Below are 22,677 nucleotides of genomic sequence, written 5' to 3'. Positions count from 1 at the left end.
AAGATTAAATTAAAATAGAGTTGTATTTCATGTTTTTCAGATATGTGATTGGTGCCTATGGTTTGGATTAAGTTAAAATTTAAGTCTTATAGTTTATAATTAGAATTTAGTCTCTATGGTTTGATAAAAGCTTCATAATAAATAGTCTTTGGATTATTTAAGATTTGAAATTTAATGAACCTAATTTACTTTATAATACATTACATAATGCATATTTTAAATAAAAAAGTTGAATTAAATTTATAACATGACATACTATCTTTCAATGTTTTTATATTTATTTAATATAATTTTACATTTTAAAATTTAAATTTTAGATATAAAAAAAACATAAAAATGTTGTTTTCAGAATTTATACTGTTTGGATAAGCCAAACATATATTTGCTAAAGTTAGTGAATGTGAGAACATAAGACATCATCTCGATTATGAACCAAATAAGAATGAATTTGATGAATTTAAAATTATAAAATATGATAAATCGAATGAATTTGAAACACATAAAATATGATGGCCAACCAAACGTGCCCTAAATTGGACAATTTCTACCATCAGCCATTTGCATGGACTTATGATATTTTTATATATTTAAAATTTAAAGGGGAGATATTTATATTTTCTGCTTGAGGTGGCCATCACCTCGCATCTTTCAACTTTCCGAAAGGGATTTTCAAAAGGAGAGAGGGAGGAAAAAAAAAAAAAAAAAAAAAAAAAAACAAATCTTTGCTTTTTGTATATAACACCAAAGCTTCTAAATGTAAACTCTCTCACGAATCTCTCTCTCGCGCCTATCTCTTCGATTTGCACAGAGGGAAGAAGAAAATGGCAACGCCGGCAGTAGAGGGAGGTCCCGGCGGCGGCGGCGGCGGAGGAGGAGGAGTTGCGGCAGCTCCAAGAGCAGGGCAACGGCAACAACCGCAGCAACAAGGAGGCTTCGCACAGTCTCTTACCGGAATCATTAGGATCGCCGTCTTCTGGTACTTCGCTTCTAAATTCTTCGCCCCCAAGAAGCCCTCTGATCCTGCTATTCTCATGTCCAATCTCTTTCAGAAGGGAGAACCGCTGGTAATTATGTACTGAGATTGTTAGATATTTTGTTGAATAATCGAATTGAATGATTGATTATTCCGTCATACTTGCTCTTCTTCATTTTTTGTATTGCGAGTAATTGTTTAGAATGTTTTGGAATCGATTTGCTTGAGAATATTGTACTTTGTTTGTATGGATTTTTCTTGGAGATTCAAACTGAGCCGGCTGGACGCCGAGTAGGGTATAGAGTATCTTTTTTACTCAATTACAGTCGGCCAGAAAGGTCTTCGATGTTTATCGTTGAAGATTAAAGTAACTGGAAGTCTTAACTCTGGTATCATTGATTACAGGAGTGATCCTAAAGCTTCCATGTTATTCGATGAGCGTGTGATGTAAATATTAAGCTTACTGTAAACTGCTGCATTGAAATTTTTGTGAGGAGCTCGTACTGGTTCTTCCGCTGTTGAGTTCTCTCCTTTATTATCATTTTGTATTTATTTTCGGACAGGGGGGAATGCATGAAATCAGATGTGTGTTATTACACTCGTTGCACCCAATTCATGTGTACGCGAACATATACGTTTAAAATGAAAATATTTCATTTTCTTTATTCTGATTGGGACAACCACCCGACGGTGTTAGGAAACTCATAGAATTTTAATAACTTAGGTATCACCATCAAGTTTGAACTCATTCCCTCCGACTCCCTTTATCTTTTCTTTCTCTAGTCTGAATGACCTTAGCCAACCATGGTGATCTGAGACTTATCTATTTTGATGCTCAAACAGTTATTGCCGTATATAGTAAGACTTCTCTGTTCTTAACTTCTTGTGATAAATATCATGTAGGTTTTTGTTTGACTTTTATCCATATGTAGAGTATTATTGCTCTGTCTATTTTTTATTTATTATTATTATTTTTACTTTTAATTATGGATCCTGTAAACTCTTAACAGTTGCATTAATTTCCTTCAGGATATGTGGGTGTATCTTTCTGAGCATGAACGGTTTGTTGACTTTGGAAATGAAGGTGCGCTTGTCTGGCATGAGAATGGTATACCTTATGCTCTATGGGGACAAGAAAGTACCAGGTCTCTTTCACTCAAGTACTATCCATCTGAGGTATTGCTAAATTATTACCTACACATTGCATGTTGTCTTTTTAGTCCCTTTTTAAGTTCTTGGTGTTAGAGGGTTTGATGCAATAGCCCTTCTTGTAGGCTTTGAAACAAAATGGATCTTTGTATGCACACGTCTTCTTTGCACGGTCAGGATACACTCCAGACCCCAATGATCCAGAGTTTCAGCCTCTGGCTACATTTGGAAGGACACATCGTAAGATTGTATTTTTGTCCTTGTTATCTTGACTTTAGATTTTTCTGTTTCATCTGTAATCAAGCAACACATAATATATCATTACTTGAGGATGTGTATAATTCATTTCAGCTATCGTGATGTATTTGCCCAAGTCAAAAGCAGATAAAAGGAGGAGTTTATTGGGTAATACTGAAGGTTCTGATGCTGGTGAAATTCTGAAAGAGGTGACTCCTTACCTTTGAATAGTTTGGTTTGTAACTTTTGTTCACTGCTATAGAAGTCATGCATAGATGTGAGGCATAAGAGATGATAATTAGGCAACAAATCCTTGAATGATCACAAGCTTTTGTGTGACTGTTGTTTTGTTGGGATGATTTGAGACTTCTTATGAGGTGAATCACATTTATTATTATTATTGCTATCATTAAGTACAATTTTTTCTCCTGAAAGATAGTCACCTGTTTAAACCTAAAGACAGTATTCTATAATCTGCAGAAAGATTGTTGATCTCACAATTTAGTCTTTGATGCCTGTACTTTTTGAGATGGTAAGGGAAGCATGTTGATTGGATAGGCTGTGCTAAGAAGCACGGACACCAACACGTGACACGGACATGGCGACACGCCAATTTTAAAAAAAGTAGGACACGACACGTCGTGGAAATGTTATTTTTTTTTTATTAAAAAATTAAATATATGTCATGAAATAAACATATTGGGAAATATTCCATTTAAAAACATCATTAACAACCATACAACCATAGATAAGATGACTAACGGTCCAATGTCATAAGTCATAACAAGTTTTAGTAATTAGTTCAACACCACAAAAATTACAAAACCACAAAATAGAATCAAAGAAGCCAAGCCATATTTTCTTCATTCTTGTCCGTGTCCCAACCGTGTCCTACCTGTGTCCCAGCTGTGTTGGAAATTTAAAAAAATAATAAAATATTTGATACGCCAGCTGGCGTGTCGGTGTTGGACACGTGTCCAACACCGACACTTGGCCATCTTAGGAGTGTCGGTGTTTTATAGAGGTTGTGCTTATCAATGTCGTTGAACTCGTATGACACGAGTTGTATCATATGAGCAAAAACGGAACGTAGCTAAAACAAGTTAGCTCATTCATTTGAATTGGAAATGAGATGAATGGTGTGATTCAAATGGTTGAATAGTAAAATTCATGGAAAATCGGAACTTTCAATGCAAGAAATTAAAAAAAAGGTTCCAAACTGAAAATACCATCGTTTGTGGTTAGAGGATGAAGAAGGTGGTTTTGTGTCGGTGATAACCACAACAGTTGGAGAAGAAATGAAGTGAAGCAAAAAGAAAAAGGGAAGAAGGAGAAGAAATAGAAAAGGGGAAGAAGAATAAAATGGAATACAAAAAGTCTGAAAAGCTGGGAATTGAAGAGGCACGTGCAAGAGAAGGAAATGAGAGCACTATGAGGAAACCGGAAAAGACAACCTGACAATCTCGAAATCTGAAAATTATTAATAAAAATTAATTAGGTCGCTCTTCTTTTGAGGACTCTATATTGTCATTTTTTGTTTGTATATTTGTTTTCAAATGTTTTTTCCCCTCTGTACATTACATGCATATCATATCATATTGGCTTAATGGTTTAAAATTTTTATATTTTTATGAGGAAGGATACCACCTAACAAGAAATCAAGAATTAAACATGAAAATATATTGAAATATAAAGGTTCAAGAACTACAAGATAAAACTATAAGGCACTTGGAACCTCCCCTCTCGAGTATGCTAACCCAAGCACTAAATCACTCGAGAATTGCCTGCGTTCCCTCAATCTCCCTCTCTCTATTGCCAAATAAATTAACTCCCTAACTAACCTTATGCCCTTACTAATACTATATTACTCTTATCCATAACCCCTATTAGTTCTCTTACACTTTTTCCTACATATATTAAAGTTATTTACTGCTTTTATTTATTTATTTATTTATTTTTAATCTTTGAGGATTTTTTTTAAATGAAAAGTTCTGTGTTTCTTTACCCCATAGAAAAAAAGTTATTTACTATTTTGATCCATTTTAAACTTAACTATTTATATTTATATTTCAATATTATTTATCGAATTGAAAGTTATGAAACACGATATATTGTATATGCGATACACTAAATTTTGATTTTGGTACTTCCATTTCACGAGTCAACAACCTTGGTGCTTATTAATACTTTTGGCATTTAGTATGCTATGAGTAATCAATATGATAAAGACGATGCTATGCTGTGGATTAGTTATGCACATAGAAATTTGTAGAAGTACTGATGTATCACCACACTTCTTATGGGCACCTGGATGTTTAAGCTTTGTGTTTATTAGAAGGACGTGAAATAGGTTGCTCAAAGGAAATGAAATAATTGGTGTATGGGATCTTAGTTTTAGTGTGTAATGTCTAATATGTATTTTCCAATATCTGTCCACTGATTCAAATTGCACAAGCATTTCTGTTCTGTTCTATTGTCACATCGCCTTGCTTTCTTCATCGATTTTGTTTGATGGTACATCAACATTTGATTGATATTAAAGAAATCTGAGTCTTCTGTAGTACTTAAATCTTGAACGGTCTTATTCTAAACAAAAGTCACTTTTGGTGGCTCAAGGTTGTTGATGATAACCAAGTTGATCTGAAAGATGACGGTCCTGTGGAGTGGGTTTCCTACTGGAAACCTAATGTCACTATTAATCTAGTTGACGATTTTACTCGGTATGTTTTCTACATTTTAGTCTTTGATCTCCAGCAGTTTTTTGTGCAATAAAATTATGGAAAATTATTTATTGGTAGTGGTACATTGAATTAGAAGGTTCTTGCTCTTAAATTTGATGTTTCATATATCTATATACACTTGTATTAATTTCTTATAAAAAAGAATTTTGTTTTATGATAAATATTTTTTGTAATTGAATTTGTATAGATCAGTTATTTGAGATCGACTATATAATGGTTATCTTGGCATATCAATTGGTTTCTGTAACTTCTATCATGTGGCTTAAAAGCATCACTATTGGTTATTTGTTTCTCATAATTTAACTGTTTGTCTGTAGGCAGTGACACAAACAACCACTTGTTTTCTTGTTACCTCCTATTGTGTGCTTTGGCTTGTTTTGGATCTGCTAATACCTAAGAAATTTCTACCCTGATATATCTTTTTTTTTTTTTTTTTTTGGCAGATATGCTCATAATGGAGTTCCGCCAAATATTGCTCCTTGTATCCTTTTGTATTCACTCGTCCATCTTCATGAATCTGTTCTCTTTTTTAATTTTATTTTTATATTGTGCTTCAAGGCTATAGAAATAACACAAGAAATACAAAAGTGTTTGATTGAAATGGATAGAATATTTCCGTAGTTCTCATTATTAAGTTTTCATGCATTTGCCTCTTTTTTGTTGTTGTCTTGGATTTCTTATTGGTTTGCATCAATAAATCTACGAGTTTCATGATTTTTGTTACAATTAAGTTGAGGGTCTTTTTAATTTTTCATTTCAAGATATGATGAAAACTCATTTTGTATATTTTACAGTTTTGTATCAATATTGTTACTTCCTTTGAGGCTCTTGTGGTGCAAGGTGTAGTAATGAGACCCTCCTAGAAAGATTTCTTCCGTTTTGCCTTCCTTTTCCCAATCCCTTTGGTGCCCAATCTGTAATGGCTTGGGTACCTATTAGGGAGGACTTTTGGGTTGGTGGAGATGCCTTTGTGCCTCTCTTCCCCCTTTTACCATCTTTTGAATATGAACCATCTATGGTGCCTGTTTTGATGTTCTGGGGATCCTGCTTCTTCTTTTGTTTTGGGGTTTCATTGCCCTCTCTCATAAAGGGATCCGTTAGTAGCTGCCTCTTTGCTAAGGGATTCTCGTTTTTTGTCTCCTTGTCCTCCTCAGGTTTGGTTTTGTTTATGTTCATGGTTTGCTTTCCTCCTTGTTCTCTCCTTTCTTCTAAGCACTGCGTTGCTTTACCTATCACCCTTTTGTTTTCTTTGCGCTGGAAGATTAAAATCCCCAAGAAGGTAAGGTTCTTTGCTTGATAGGTCTTGCATGGAAAAGTTGATCCTTTGGATTGCATGTAGAGACACTCCTCCTTATTTTGGGCCTTAGTGGTGCTCCCTTTGGTAGAGGTGGGACGACCTAGACCATATCCTTTGGAGTTGCTATTGTGCCCTATTGATATAGTCTAGGTTCTTGGATGCTTTTAGAATATCTTTGGTTTGGAGAAGGGATTTTAGTGTTATGATGGGATGTAGGATGAGGTTTTGTTGAGTAAGGAGGAGGGCAAAATCCTTTGGAGGGTTTTTCTCCCTCAAAGCTGGCTTTCTTGTAAAGGAAGAAAAATATACATGATAATATAAAACTAATTACATTGTGTGTGTGTAATCAGTTGTACACCTTTAATATACTCATGACACTATGAAAGATTTTAAGATAGGAAGCTCTTTGAACAGCTTCTTCTTATTTTTTTTTTCCTCAACAAGAAAAAACTTCTTATGAATATGATGAAAAGGAATAAGTGTTCAAAGGATGCAAACTCCCAAAGGGAGTGAAAATAAAAAATACAAACAGCAAATACACTTTATAGAGATAAGCCAAGAGAATAAATAACGTTTAAACAACCAAGAACTTCTCTAATATCTTTGACTGGAAGACTTTGAGAGCATGCAAGATAATAATGAAACTGATATTTAGTTGTGATGGGAGTGAGGATTTTGATGGTTTATTTATGGCATATTTTACAAAAGAATCTGTTTTTAAAGTTGAGGTGCACTGAAATACAAATTACAACTCTCATCTTATTTCATTATTGTTAAAAGCAATTCTATTTCAATGAAATATACAGCAAAAGGGGAGAATACTATGTTTTAGAAGTGTGCTTGCTATAATCAACTTATTTATTTTTATTTCTTGTCTCAGCTGCCAACAATAAATTTAGTAATCGAGTGTAAAGTGCAAGGTCAAAATTACAATTTTGTGTAGCAGGAGGTGGATTTTCATGGTTTTAATGCTTATCTATTTAGTATTCTTTTCCGTCAGAAAGGTTTATTTTATCTGAATGATTGACCCTATTGCCACAATGATTGTTGTGCACTAGGTTTCAGTTCTTTTCCTCTTCCTTAAACCTTCGAGGACAATAAAGAATATTTGTTGTCTTCTCTCTTTATTATCCTGGTACTTGAGGAATTGACATAACTGTAGGCTGGAGCATCATGTTAAAGTTGATGGATGGATTCTGTTTGGCATGCCAAGCATAGGAATTGAAACAGAAAATTTAGCTTGAGTTTCTTGACTTTAGTAGACTTGGATGTTGAGCCCACTACAGGAAACTACTATCCAACCATTTTCTTCAATGAGTTTTGGCTACTTAGAGATAAGTTGGTTCGAATCAACGAGACAGTAAATGAGCTGGTCCTTAATCTAGAAGTGTCTCCTATAAGCATGACCAAGTGGCAGTTATTCCTCCAAATTGATCAGTCATTCCAGATTCACCGTAGCTATGGAAGCATGCTTGAAGGTGAGGCTGATGAGTTGAAGGTACTTTTCAATCTCTTGCAAATCCGTGTTGTAATCTTTTCAAGCTCTTGCAAATATTTGAAAATCGTGAAATTCTATAATTTTAATTTTTAACCGTAGGTTAGTCCGACTTCTATGGTTAGGGATTTTCTTTTATTTGCATTTTATTCAGCTTTAAATCTCTGTGTTCAACCTGTGAAAGCTTCTTTTTAAGAAATAAAGTGTTTTTTTTCTGCCCAATGTTTACCCAAATGGTGATTAGTGAATTATATTGCAGAGGGTGTTCTTGGAAGGAAATCCCTATCTCCTGGCAGTTACTATGGTTGTCTCATTACTTCATTCAGTTTTTGACATGCTCGCTTTCAAGAATGGTAAATATTGTTTGATCACTATATTACTTTATCAGTTAATTCTTTATTATCTAGTGAAACGACTTGTGCACTTGCTAACTTTCAGATATCCAATTTTGGAACAAAAATAAGTCTATGGAAGGACTTTCTGCGAAGTCCGTCATTGTCAGCTTTATATCTCAACTGATTGTCTTCTTGTATCTACTTGATAATGATACTTCGTGGATGATTCTTGCAAGTTCTGGCATTGGTTGCTGTATTGAGTTCTGGAAAATAGGAAAAGCTATGCATATTGAGGTAGCTATTATTCTTGATTTCTTCGGTGCTCATAAATACTCTTTTTTCTGGGTTTTATTTTGTTTCTTTATTCTTTTACGAATTCCTTTAGTATATATCCATATGTTAGTATATATAAGCATAGTATCTTTATAAACAGCATGCTTTCATGTTTGCTAAGTTCTCTTATCATGCACTCCTCAGGCGGCAGGCTTTAATGTGGTCCAAATCCTTAGACTTCCCATTCTCGTTTCTTATATCTTTTGTATGACTTCATGTTTATTAGTTTAGTTACTTCTTACCTGCCATATTTTTAATGTGAAATAGACTGATTGGAATCATAATTTACAGTGGGGATTGAGGTAACATGCTAACTTGATCACAAGATCGAAGGAGTATAAAAAGGGCCTACTAATCCTTCAATAATATTAATTTTCTTACATTGCTGGTTCATTATTTTTTACTCAGTTCCTACCAATTCTCCCCTACTAATCCTTCGATAAGATTAGTTTTCTTACGTTGTTAGTTCATTATTTTTTACTCAGTTTCTACCAATTCTCCCATCAATGACCACCATACTTACTCTAACAACTTACTACCCCCCATATGACCTTAGTATTGCTTACAGTATCCATATCTTTTCTGAGTATGTCAAATGAGGCATGAGGATTTGAACTTCAACAAACCAACTAGTAGCTAATAAACCTATTATGAATATTCCTATCATTTCTTCACCGATGCCTTTTCCATAAAAAGGAGTTTTTGGGTTTCCTCCAAGATTGAAGTCGATGTAATCAATAAGAAGGGCATCTCTTGTAGCCAAAAAGGTTTTTCTCATCAGTTGCCTTTGATTCTTCCACATCTATCCCAATTATAGAGGAGCTATGAAGATGGTTCTATCTAATTTCTAGCATTCTTCTGCCTCCCTTCCATCCCTTCCATTTGGTTTTCTCCTTCTCCGCCTCTGTTAATTCTTGCTAGAATGGGATTAAAGAGTTGCCGTATTAACCAGTATTTTTGTGTTTGGCATGATGAAGATGGTCTTTTTGTAGAAGATATGAGTAAAAATCAGAAAACTTCTCTTTCTTTTCAATTGTGTTCAGACGGTCGTTTTCTTGATCTTGTACTTCGTTTTGATGTATTTTATAATATGGGAAAATTTTTGAGTGGATTTCGGGGTTATTCGACTATCCACATTTCATTCTTTGGTGGGTTGGTTCTTGGAGTGCAGTTTGGCCATCCTTGAGAGGTAGACAAAATATACATATACCTGTTGGATCGACAAACAAGGTCGGCAAACCTTCAGATCTTTGATTTGTGAAAGCACGAACTTTGCTTCAAGCTCAGATCAGTGTTGCAAGCACTCTCAGGCTGGTAAAGATGGAGTATTATCACTTGCTGAGAAACTATATGACAAGATAAATGGAAAACTTGGCACTAGCTTCCTAAGAACCTATGTTGAAGCTGTTTAGATGTTGCCATCTTATCAACTAGAGCGATCGAGAAATTTGGGGACTAGGAACTCTTCAACTGAAGATTCTTTTTTCTGGCTTAGAAAAGAAAATGAGATGTTGAATTTGAATATGGAATTTGTTTTAGTTGTGACAAGATTAATGACCATTATTCGTGGATGGATGTTAAGGCGACACTGGAAGAGTATTTTTTGAACTCAAGGACATAGTTGTACAACCTATAGACTAGATCAATGTTCAAGTAAGATCACATTGGATGAGCTTTTCCAAGTCATCATTTCGATTAATCTCTTTTATGGACAACAAAGCTTTGATCAAGCGACTTGAGGATTTTGCCTCTTTCACTTTCATTGAAATATGGAATCTATATGGACATTTGCTCCTAAAGATTGAGCATTGGTCTTTAGAACTACACTCTCTCCCAAGGTTCATCAAAAGTTATGGTGGTAATTGGTAAGATTTCTATCAAGAACTTACCTTTGTTTTTTTTAGAAAAACTGAGTATTTGAAGCAATTTGAAAATAATTGGGGGTTTTGTAAGTATTTCGTACCAAATTGTTAGGATTCTTGTTGTTGCAAACAGGAAATCCGAACAAGAACACAAATATCCCAGAAATTCACAAGGCAAACACCCTTGTGATTATATATTTACTTCAAGGAAAATTCGGTAATTCAATATCAAGATAATAACTTGAACAAGTAAAGATAGATGAACAAACTCCTCAACACATTCCAAAGGGCTGAGAATCCTCTCCCAAGAGCCAAACATTCTTCTAAATTCTTCACACCTCTAACCATACTCTCTCCTACTATTTATAGCCCAAAAGACCTAACCAACTTAATGTCTAATTGCTAGAATACCCCTTATTACTAATCATACTAATTATTCCAATATGTTCCTAACTAGGGGCCATATAATACTCCACCCTTCAAGGTCTCATTGAACCCAAACCCCCATTAGCCTCCTTGAAAAGAAAAGTCTTCAGTTCCTGTCTTCCTCTTTGTGAAGCAAGTTGGGTTTCAATTAGTTCGTTTGATTTCAGCCCATCTACCAATCCAATAAGCTTCTGTAACTTTTTCCAACGTTTGACCTCACCTCCTAACACATCACGTGGGACTTGTGTTCCCACCACTTCACATAAAGAGAGAAAAACACTTTCTCCAAACCTTTGTCTCCTTCCACCGCTAGCACTTTTTCTAGCAAACCTTTGTCGCCTTTCTCGTTGTCCACAGTCCGATAATATCTGTCTGGTCATCTAGACGTTCCGCTCCACCTCACAGCATTTCAACTGCCATCATCATAGCTTGCTAGAGATTGGAAGCTAATATAAAATCATTAACCACACTACTTACCTCGAGGAATACTTGGCCAAAGTTCACAAACAATCATCCATCGACACCCGTGGTAGCTGGAAGGTTGTCCATCCTCCATTTTTTTCCTTCGTCGGTACCCATCCCTTCTATATAATTTTCTTTTGTCTCTTAGTGGAATTTCCATCGTTGCCCATTGATTTCACTATGGTGGGTTGAGTTATGGGTTTAAATCAAGATAACACTCGACCAGAAACCCATCTTCAACTATTCCCTCATTTTTTGACTTAGCAGTGGATTGGGCCCCATCCAATTTGTTTACAATCGAACCCTTAGCATCTGAATTATCATGATACTGTCCAACATGCACATGGACCTTTCTTTCTCCCCAATTCTTCGATTTCTCTTGTATTATGTTGGGTTTTGCACCCCAATAAAATAAAGGAGTCCACGTTTAAGAAGTCCATTGCTAAGGTTGTTCCTATTTAGATTCAGACCATTAGAGCATACCTTGTTCGACCCATGAATGAGAAGCCTGTCCCATTCCTCTCCCACACAATCGGTAGTCACATGGATAGAATTTGGGTTCTTTAACCCACCGCCGTCTTTTTGGCCCCCTTTTTCCAGTCTTCTCTAGACGGCATTCCAAATCCTCATTCTAAGGGAAAAAAAGTCCACTAATTCTTGCCATTCCTAAGCATTACTCTCGTAAGAGTATTGTGCTCTATTTTCACAAGGACGACGAGGTCAATTTGGATATTTAGGGGAAAGATGTGCTCTTGTGCAAATCCTAGTGTTGGCAACTAGGATAGCTCCCTCAAGCTCTCATCCACCTCAAGTCTTTACCAGTTCTATTATCCCTATAGCATATCAGAGGAGGAATGGGTCTCCCAAAAACCACGGTGTAAGGAGTGGTATTAATGGACGCATGAAATGTAGTATTGTACCAATACTCGGCCCGGGGAATGGAATTGTACCACTGTTTGGGTTGTTCATTGCAAAAACACCTGGGATATGTCTCCACACAACGATTGACTCTCTTGGTTTGCCCATCCGTTTGGGGATGAAAAGCCGTACTTTGTTTGAGTGCCACTTCATGTACTACACACAACTCCACCCAAAAAACTACTCATAAAGACTTTATCACGGTCTGGTACAATTGAGTGAGGGAACCTGTGATGGTGTACTTCCCAGATAAAAATCTCAGCCAGTTTCTTTGCTGTATACGGATGGTTCAGTGAAATGAAGTGGGCATATTTACCTAATCTATGAACTACCACCATCAAGGAGTCTTTTCATGGGATTTGGGTAACCCCTCCACGAAGTCCATTGATATATCTTGCCAGACACAATCAGGAATAGGTAATGGTTGCAATAGCGCCGTTGGAGCTACTGACTCATGTTTATTTCGTTGACATATCATGCACTCTGACATGTTTTGACATCGTTTTTCATCCCTTTCAAGTACAACTCTCTTGCCATACATTTATAGGTGTGTAAGTATTGTGAATGCCCTCCCACAGATCCTCCTCCAGTTTTTTAATAACTTGTTGTAACTCCTCGTCTGCCTTTACTTACTGTTGCACTACTTGGACATCAATCAATGAAAGAGCTATTAAGGTCATCAATCCCACTGTTTGTGGCCTTCGAGAGAGAGAGAGCATCAACTGCTTTATTATTGAGCCTCAGTTGTTAAAGGATCTTGAAGTCATATCCTAGTAGTTTGGTCAGCCGACTTTGATATTTAGGTTGGACCTCTCTCTGCTTCAATAGGAATTTGAGGGCTTTTTGATCCAAAATGACTATGAACTTGCGCCCTATGGCCCAAGAAGTATGATCTCTATTTTTGTACGGATAAGATCATTGCCATTAGTTCCCTCTCATATATAGATTCTCTTGGGCTCTCGTAGACAAGGCTTGATTGAAGTATGCAATCGACCGATGCTCTTGCATAAGGACAGCTCCCAATCCATCCGGACTTGAACGCATTCGTTTTTATGACAAATGGTAGTTTGAAATTAGGGAGGGCTAATACGGGAAGTGTCACCATGGCATGCTTATGTGCACTGAAAGCTATCGTGGCCTCCTCGGACCATCTGAAGGCATCTTTCTGTAACAACTGAGTCAATGGTTTCGCCACGGTTCAGTAGTCTTCGACAAATCTCCTATAAGCCCGTGAGACCTAGGAATCCCCTTAGCTCGGTCACTTCTTAGGGATAGGTCATTGCATCATCATCTGGATTTTATCCCCATCCGCGTCCATCCCTCTGTAGAAACCCAATGACCCAAATACTGAATCCTTTGTTGGCCAAAAACACATTTCTTCTGGTTGGCATAAAGTTTATGATCTCGCAACACATTCAAAACCATTCCCAGATGTTTAACATCGGTATCTTCGTTAGGGCTATACACTAAGATATCATCAAAGAGAACTAATACGCACCTTTTTAAAAATAGTTTGTAGATTTGATTCATCAAGGATTGGAAGGTGGCTGGAGTGTTGTTTAACCCGAATGAAATCACCAAGAATTTGTAGTGCCCTTCATGGATCCTGAAAGTCATCTTCTCTACATCCGACTTGTGCATTCTTATCTGATGATACCCTGACTTGAGATCCAACTTTGAAAAGATTGTAGATCCGTGTAATTCATCAATCAATTCTTCGATAATTGGAATGGGAAATTTATCCGCCACTGTTGCTTGATTCAACCGCCTGTAGTCCAAACAAAAATGCTAGCCTCCATCCTTCTTTTTGACTAGCAAAACCGGGCTGGAATAGGGGTTGTGGCTAGGTCGGATGATCCCTGCAGTCATCATTTCCTTAACCAATTTTTCCATCTCATCCTTTTGGGTATGGCTATATCTATAGGGGCGGACGTTCATGGGTGGTTCGCCCTCTTTAGTCAAGATCCTATGATCCACTACTCTTTTTGGGGGTAGAGTGGAAGGAGTATTAAAAGACTCTCGAAACTCCTCTAACAAAGGCCGAATGCAAAAAGGAACTTTGAACACTTCTCCACCAGTTGTCCCCTTGCATTCCTCTTCATATGATTCGGGCTCGAGGTGTTGGAAGTCACTTGCATTCCTCTTCAAAAACACCAAAAAGATTTTTTCTTTCTTTGAGTCACTTGTTTTAAACCGTAAAGAAATAAAATTTTTTTTTGGTGTTTTTAAAGTTTATAAAGTCGAATTTAACTAAGAAAGAGATTAAATGGTTTAGCCATTTCCTCGACAACGACGCTATTTTGTTTGAGCTCGAATCGATGTCGTTAGTTCAACTCTCACCGAAACAAAAATATTTATAAATCACCGAACCTACATTTTATACTAACAAGTAGCATAAGCGGCAAGCATGGGGTCGATCCACAGGGAAGACTTGTTTAATCTTTTCTTAAGCTAAGTTCAACTATGAAAGCAATAAAAACGGGGTTTTGATAAAGCAAGAAACAAACTTGAAAATCAAAGGATAAAAGATAATTGTAAACAAAAGTGGTTCAATCTTATTTCTAGTTCAAGTTAGACATTCAATGCAATCCCTATCATTGATTTCTACAAATTAGTCATGCAAACGAATTATGCACACAACTACTTGCTTGACTCGACTAGGCTAAGCTTTACAAAGGCGGATAGCTAACGAAATCTAATCAAGAAAGCGTTCTAACTATTGATTAAAGTTGGAAAGGCCTAACCCTAATCAACCTATATGCCTCTAGTTCTATTGGGTTCGATAGCGTCCATATAGAATAGAGAACATATGCATTAAGTTCGAGAATTCAATTGTGTTGATTAATTGTCAAGATAGCCATATTCAATTAACCGAATTTATCCTTGAATCTATCCATTTATGTATTCTAGGAATAGCCATCAAATACAAAATTAACCATTGCAACTTGGTAGACCTTAGCTAGACATTCTTATACATGAATACATCCTAGCAACATATCCAATCAAGATTGTAGCAAAACTAAGAGTCTTGGCTTAACATGCTTAAAAGACAAAAATCCCTAAACATGTTTTTGGAATTTAAAACCGATTCAAGAATCCATAATTTTATCATGCAATTTATAAAGAAAAACATTTAACTCAAGAAGATTGAGTTACTTCACAAATCCATAGACAAATCTGTGAAGAAATCCATTTGTATGAAGAAATCCATTACAATGCTTACAATCAAAGAAAGAAATGAAAATCTATCTAATTAGAGACAAAGTTACCAAGGAGTTGAATTGGTGAAGAGAGAAACTCTGGACTCCATGAAGAATTTTGCCTCTCTTTCGCTAAAAATGAAAGAAAACATTTTATAGTTGCAGGTGTAGCGTTGCGACACTGAGGCTAGTGTTGCAACGCTAAATCGTAAAAAAACCAAAAAGCATTGGGCTAGTGTCTTGATACTAGGTTGCGCAAGGCTCACGCATGTGGATAGTCCTGTTAAACTTCAAAGCGTTGCAACGTTGCCCTATTTTGCAACAGATGGATGCTTTCTTTCTTCAAGTGTTGCTCAATGTTTCTGGGAGGTCGTGATGTTGGGTCTGATGGTATTTTGGTAATTATTCCGATTCTCTTCAACTTTGTTGATTTCTTGATTATTCTTGATCTTTTTTAGCCCAATTTCTCGAAATGACTCCTAATCGCTCCTGGGACTGTTTTAACTACAAAATGAGCATTAAAAGCAAACATATAACACAATTTTGAGGGAATTGTAGAAGATACATCTCTTAAAGACCTATTAGAAGTACCACCACTACCGACTTGCATATCCCCTTACCCTTGATGGCGTCTCCGTTATCCACTACGACCCTGTAGTTCGAAGCGTTGATAACTGACAGGTTTAGCTCATCCATCGGCTTCTAATGAATAAAATTGTGGGTGGCCCCACAGTCGATCATCACCACCACTTCTCTCCCGACGAGCAACCCTTTTAACTTCATGGTTCCTTTGGCCGAAAATCCCAGGATAGATCGTATGGAGATCTCGACGGTGTTTGCTACCTCCAATGCCTTGAATTCCGGCTCAGTTGCTTCCAACTTAGCAAATATTCCTCAAAATCCTCTGTCTTGAAAAATCAACAAGCTGAGCTCATGTTTCTCCTTCGAATGGCAGCAGTGGCTGGGGAAGTATTTTTCCTCACAGCACACGCATAATCCCTTCTCTCTCCACCTTCTCTTCCGATATGGACAATCTACGAAACGGGCTTTCCTTCTTTTGCGCCCCTCCTTTGTCCGAAATCAGAATGCTCTTTAGGATTGTATCACCCACCGTTTTCCCCAGTGTCTTGGGTCCTAGCGAGGTGGGCTATTTAGAGGTATCCTTTTGGGCCATCACTTGGGCTAGGCCCATTTCCTTTTTGGCCAGTTGTGAGGCCATATTCCAATCACTAACAGCATGGGCTTCTTTCGTACAGGCTTCCAAGCCCACTAGATGTCGGTTGACAACCTTGGCTTTAACCTCTTGTGATAGGCCGTTCAGGAATGTCTCTTCTAATACCTCCTTCTCCATCATGAGAATCGGTGTTGTGTATGTCCCGAATTTTTTTCGATAATCCTCATGGGTCCCTTCCCATTTAATCCTAAGTAAATGAGAAAGAAGAGTACCTTCTTGCGTAGGACGGAAGCGATCAAACATCTGTTGCTTCAGGTCTTCCCATGTCTGAATCGGTCGTCGATTATGTGGCCATCGAAACTAGTCGAATTGCATCTAGTGAGAAGGTAATGATCGATACCTTAATTTTCTCTTCGTCTATCAGTTCGTGGATCTCAAAGAAATGTTTTGCTCGATAAACCTAGGAGTTGGGGTGTTCGTTGGCGAACGTCGGCATCTCTAATCTCTTATACTTGCTGCGATCGATTGTTCCCTCATTTGCCCTTCTCGCGCATCTCTACTAGGTATTGCATCATAGCGGCCATCTGCTCTAAGTTTTTTGTCAACTCGTTCATACCCTCACGGAGCTCAGTGACCCTCTGGTATTGCTGTCGATCTTCTTCTCCATCTTCTATTTCCTTTTTGCTCTCGTTTTTCCCAAGTTTGGAGTTTAGTGGCTCTGATACCAATTTGTTAGGAACCCTTCTCCTGCAAACAGAATTTCCCAACAAAACTCCCAAGAACAGAGCAGTGCTCTGGATAATATTATTTATAAACTTCAAGGGAAAAGTACAGTGTGAAGATGAAAAATGTCCAGTAATCAGAAAACAAGGAAACAAGAAATAGAACCCTAATCACCAGCACTTTCAAGAGGGCTGGATTTCCTCTCCCCAAGCCAAGCTTGATCAACCCCAAAGTTATCCTCCCCTTCCTACGCAAAGCCCTTCTTAAACCCCTCTCAACCGACTGGTCCCCACCTCTAACAAACCACATAATTTTCACCAACTAATCCCTCCTTTCCCCCCATTATAAGCCCCTATGTTTATACGTATTTATAATTGGGGACCTCACAGATGAACATGATATTTTGGCCTTAAACTCAGTGTTTGAAGGAGTCAGTTCTAATGAAAATTTTGTAGCGTTATTCCAAACTTCGAGTAAGGAAACTGGAAAAGTCAGGTCAGAGGCCATATTTGAAGTTCTCCCTGGTGGTACCCTCTCAAATCCCCTCCAAGTTTTCTTCTTTAATTGAGGACTGGGGTTTGATATTTGGGAAAGTCTCTCATCACGCATCTAAAGCTAATTGTTGACTATACTGGTTTCTTTCTTAGCATTAATGAAAATCACCATCTGGAACAACGTGGTTTTGGGGTTAAATTGAAGCAAATCGCATTGAAAAAGTTTCTTGAAAAACACTATCCGTATACTGTTTTAGTTTAAGAGTCAAAGGAGGAAGTGGTTGGTTTTCTTATCAAATCTTTATGTAGTTCTAAAGAGATTGGCTGGGCCTTTGTTGAATCTTATGGTAAATCAGGAGGCATGTTAACTTTGTGGGTTGAGAATAATCTGACAGCCTTGGAAATTCTCAAAGGAGGTTATTCTACCTATACAGACACTTATAATCAGCAAATCTAAGAAACAGCATCAGGATGGTGTTTTTGGGGAAATAGTCTAAAAGGGATCGCAATGTACATACAAGAAAGTTGGTCTCATGAATTTGATTTAGCTACAATGGACACAGTGAAGTGTTATGCCACGGAGGAATGCTTTCAGTCAAAAGTACAAAGTATCCGAACTGTTTCAGTTGTCATGGTACCGTACGGTATCACTACTTGGGGCATTAAATAGTTTCATACTAAATAGCTTTCTTGTTTGGGTAACTTAAATTATCAGCTGTTCTTTACATTGAGATACACTAATTGTTCGCAATCTACACAGTCCCTGCTCTGAACCTTGAGATCGTCCTTTGTGTGAAATCTCTTAGTTGTAGTTTATTCGTCCTTGCAAAACAAAAGGATAACTATGATGTTGGTTGTTTACAAATGTTCCTTCAATCAATTGGTTTTTCTTTGACCTGTTTCCTCTGTATTTTTGTTTCTCTCTTATTTTTGTCTTATATTTGGAGCATTAGTCTCTTTTCATTATATTGATTAAATTTTTGTTTCCGTTTTCCAAAAAAAAAGTTTGACCTAGTAGTCAATGAAGGCAAAAGTTAACAGCAAAGGGCAAGGCTGTGAAATTGTAAAATAGGAAGACTATTGTTTTATAAAAATAGTGTATCATGTATTCTGAATTTCAGTTTTTATTCAGTATTATATGAAAATAATAATATTACTAATTTACTAATAAATAACTTAAACTGGAACCACCATGGTTCAGCAACCACACAAACTTTTCTACACCTCAGTGTATGTTGCTGAACATATTAACAAGTTTAAGATTTGAGAAGAATTGTTAACAAGGCCCCTGATCTTATAGTCATTATTATGTGTCTATTTAGCTTGCTTAATATTAGATATGTATAACTACTATTTAACACATATTTTTTGTGCTAAGAAGTGTCCAATATGTGCCCAATGTGTTGGAGCGTCCAATTGTCTGGTAGTGTCCAACTGTAGGAGACACTTGGCTTGATGAGCACCATTGATAAGCAATGACATCATAACTCTCAAGTGTTCAATCTGGAGGGGTACCTATTCACAATTTTTGCACAATTTCTTGTCCTTCGTGCATCTTTCAAACTACACGTCTTTTCTTGTGCCACTTCACTTCATTTTCTTCTTGGTTTCAACATTATCACAAAATTTGGACTCAAAATTTCTCTTCTCGTGCATTAGCTAACCTTCGGAGATGTAATGTGAAAACCTCTCAATTTTTTTAATCTCTCTTGCTTCTTGTAATAGCTCCTTCGGGTTAGATTAATGGTTAGATTCACATCATTAATTCTCTCTTATTTTTTTAAATGTGTAGCTTATTTATATCTCCTATAAATGTTGTGTATGCCTTTTTCATCACAATTGTGCAATTGTGTATCTTATCTCATTAACATTTTTCCTTCCGTTCCAGATTGACAGGAGTGGAAGAATACCTATGTTGAGATTCCGTGATCGCGAGTCATATGCAGGAAATAAGACGAAGGAGTATGATGATCTTGCAATGAAGTATTTGTCCTATGTCCTTTTCTTCCTTGTTGCATGCTCATCTGTTTATTCGCTCATGTATGAACAACATAAGAGCTGGTATTCATGGATTCTTTCTTCACTTACAAGCTGTGTATACATGTTCGGTAAGTTACTTTAAATGCTTCTGGCATGCTTTTTCACCTTGTTTAATATCTTATATAATCAAAATCCCAATTCCTTTGAATCAACTTTCTTTGAGAAAAAAATGAAAAAATACAAGGACATACAGAAAAACAAGTCCACAAATACACCACCTCTAAAGAAAGGGTTAAGAAGGCCAGCTAATAAGAGGTCATGAGTTCAATCCAGGTATCCACCTGCGTAGGATTTAATATCCCATGAGTTTCCTTTACACCCATGTTGTAAGGTCAGGTGCATTGTCCTGTGAGATTAGTCAAAGTGCATGTAAGTTGTTTCAAATAATCATGGATACCAAGAAAAAACAAAAGAAAAAAATATCAGTATGAAACCACCGGGTACTTTTTATTGCGTTTTCAGTGGGAGGATTTGATTAGTGGGAAATCTGTTATTATATCTGAGTCAATCTGTATCCTTCCTTTGCAGGCTTCATTATGATGTGCCCACAGTTGTTCATAAATTACAAGCTCAAGTCTGTGGCTCATCTACCCTGGAGACAGATGACATACAAGTTCCTTAATACCATCATCGACGACCTGTTTGCTTTTGTCATCAAAATGCCAACCCTACACCGTCTTTCGGTGTTTCGAGATGGTGAGAAAATTATGAATCAAACTCTAATTTTTCTTTTATTCTGTTATTATGGAATACAAGAGAGATTTGATTGATGCTTGCAAATTTGTTGCTCTGCAGATCTCATATTTATCATCTATCTATATCAGAGATGGATTTACCCAGTTGACAGGAAACGTATAAATGAATTCGGTTTTGGCGGTGAAGAAAATCAAGGAGCTGAGGCAACCAATGCCAATGCCATAGAAGAAGACAAGAAAACTAATTAACTGCATATCCTTACATCATGTGTTATGTTACAGTTTTTAGAATGTATAATTCAGTGACTGGAAAACTCGAACAGACATTTTAGTGGTTAATCCTTGAGTTTCCAAGGTTTTGTTTCTGATTGCGGGGCTCCAAGAAAGGATTCATGTTTTTTTTTTTTTTTGCCTTGCCCTTCTGCTTCCTCTATTGACTTCGATTATTTATTACGAGTTATTGTTTTTTACCCTACAGTGACTTTTCAGGATATAATCTCTATATCTCTCAAACAAAATCATGAAATCTGCATCTGATATTCACTTATTTCTGTATTATTTTTTCTAGGGAGTTCAAAGAACTCGATTCGAAAAACTCGATCAACCGAACTCAACCCATGCAGTTCGGGTTTAGTTTATAAACTTATTTGGATTGGGTTGAGTTCAAATAAATGAAATTTTTATGGATTGGATTGACAAAACATTAGTATGTTATACTTGTTTAAGGTAGTGAATTTTAGATGAGAGGTATCAATATATTCAGGTTAATCTTTCCCCAATTCATTTTTGTAGAGTCAAGTATATTCATGTTTCGTCCAAAGTATTCAGGCATATTAAGGTTGTTAATGTGTTTCCTTTAGGAAACCTAAATTAGGTTATCTAAACCTAATTTAAATCATGTTATATGTCATTTCGGAAGCCTCAAAGGACTTAGATCTCAAGATTGAAGTAAGTGGATTCTATCATAAGTTGTCGAATTGAATGTTCTATTATTGTATTGTTTAATTGTATAGTTGTATGATTAGTGATAAGTAGTTTCACTATATGCTGATAATTGAGTGCTTTGTGATATATTTGTGATTTTTTTTATTGGTTTATGGTTGTGAGTGACTTTTAGGAATAATTGCCAATTGAGTTCTTTTAATTGCCATGTGCTGAGTCTTTCAATTTGACTATTGATTATGAGTTATTTATTTAATTTTTGTTTCGTGATATTTGATTGATGTTTTATAAAGCATGTAACATTGAGTATGTTATGCATGCAACTAGATGTATGATATAACAAGTAGTTTTTGCTAAGTCCTGGGCTATAGGAAACATAACTAATTCATGTTAATGGTATTTATAAGGGACAATTACCTTGTAAATATTACATACAAAATTGACGGTTATGTCATGGGGTATTTTTGTATAGCATGATGCTAAATCAAGGATACAAGTATGTATGTAAGGTTAAGTAAGCAAATGCGACTATTTTTAGTTAGGTTTTCTCATGATATATGTACGAGGATAGGATATACAATCATGCAAGCATGATGTGTGTGATCGAGCATGAAGCTACCTCATTGTTTTTCCTCTTTTATTAGTAGTATGTATTTTTATACTATTTCTTGTGGTTTGTGTTATGTACGGAGTGTTTTTATACTACCTCTTGTTAATTGCATACTTTATTCTTCTGATTGGCAACTGCAAAATCTTCAAGTTGTATCATATATCTCTTATATATCACTATTAAGAAAGACTACGTTTACATCCATTTGGTGTATTTGTAGATCATGCATGGTAGCTAAGGCAATCAAGACACTAATTGTAGTTCTTTTAGTTATGCATATCAAAGTAGTGAGTAATTAGTTTTTGTGTATACTGTACTACTACTAATCTAGCTTTGTATCTTTCAATTGAATCATCAAGTTTAATTCTCTTTTTGAAAATCTATTTGCATCTAACTAGTTTTCTTCCTTTAGGGAGATCTATTAACTCCCAAGTGTGATTCATAGTTAGAGTCTAGTTCACTTTTGATAGCTTTTTTTGATAAGTTGGTGTCTATAGAACTTAAGGCCTCTTCGTAAGTTTTGGGATCCTCATCTATTAGATACATACATGCAAATTGATTGTCTATATCA

At 36.3% G+C, this 22,677-nt stretch overlaps 1 protein-coding gene across 1 annotated transcript; it reads left to right on the top strand.

Annotated features, from left to right (window-relative positions):
• Positions 1-583: 583 nt before the first annotated feature.
• On the top strand, positions 584-21,024 carry LOC120073045 (uncharacterized). Its single transcript, XM_039025626.2, has 12 exons — positions 584-1,064; positions 2,003-2,149; positions 2,248-2,362; positions 2,474-2,568; positions 4,976-5,079; positions 5,544-5,581; positions 7,660-7,895; positions 8,152-8,245; positions 8,331-8,521; positions 19,708-19,927; positions 20,388-20,555; positions 20,655-21,024. The coding sequence occupies exons 1-12, from the start codon at positions 822-824 to the stop codon at positions 20,801-20,803; spliced, it is 1,800 nt and encodes a 599-aa protein (XP_038881554.1). The 5' UTR covers positions 584-821; the 3' UTR covers positions 20,804-21,024.
• The last annotated feature ends 1,653 nt before the right edge of the window (positions 21,025-22,677 follow it).

Source organism: Benincasa hispida, chromosome 3 (genome assembly GCF_027475165.1).
Source record: "Benincasa hispida cultivar pf3 chromosome 3, pf3_genome.v1.1, whole genome shotgun sequence".
Taxonomy (NCBI): Eukaryota; Viridiplantae; Streptophyta; class Magnoliopsida; order Cucurbitales; family Cucurbitaceae; genus Benincasa; species Benincasa hispida.
This window is presented reverse-complemented; position numbering and strand designations above follow the sequence as displayed.

Excerpts from the sequence above, each read along its gene's own strand:
- LOC120073045 (XM_039025626.2), top strand. The coding sequence starts at position 822 with ATGGCAACGCCGGCAGTAGAGGGAGGTCCCGGCGGCGGCGGCGGCGGA. Across the intron at positions 2,569-4,975 it reads CTGGTGAAATTCTGAAAGAG|GTTGTTGATGATAACCAAGT; the intron begins GTGACTCCTTAC and ends TGGTGGCTCAAG. Across the intron at positions 5,080-5,543 it reads CTAGTTGACGATTTTACTCG|ATATGCTCATAATGGAGTTC; the intron begins GTATGTTTTCTA and ends TTTTTTTGGCAG.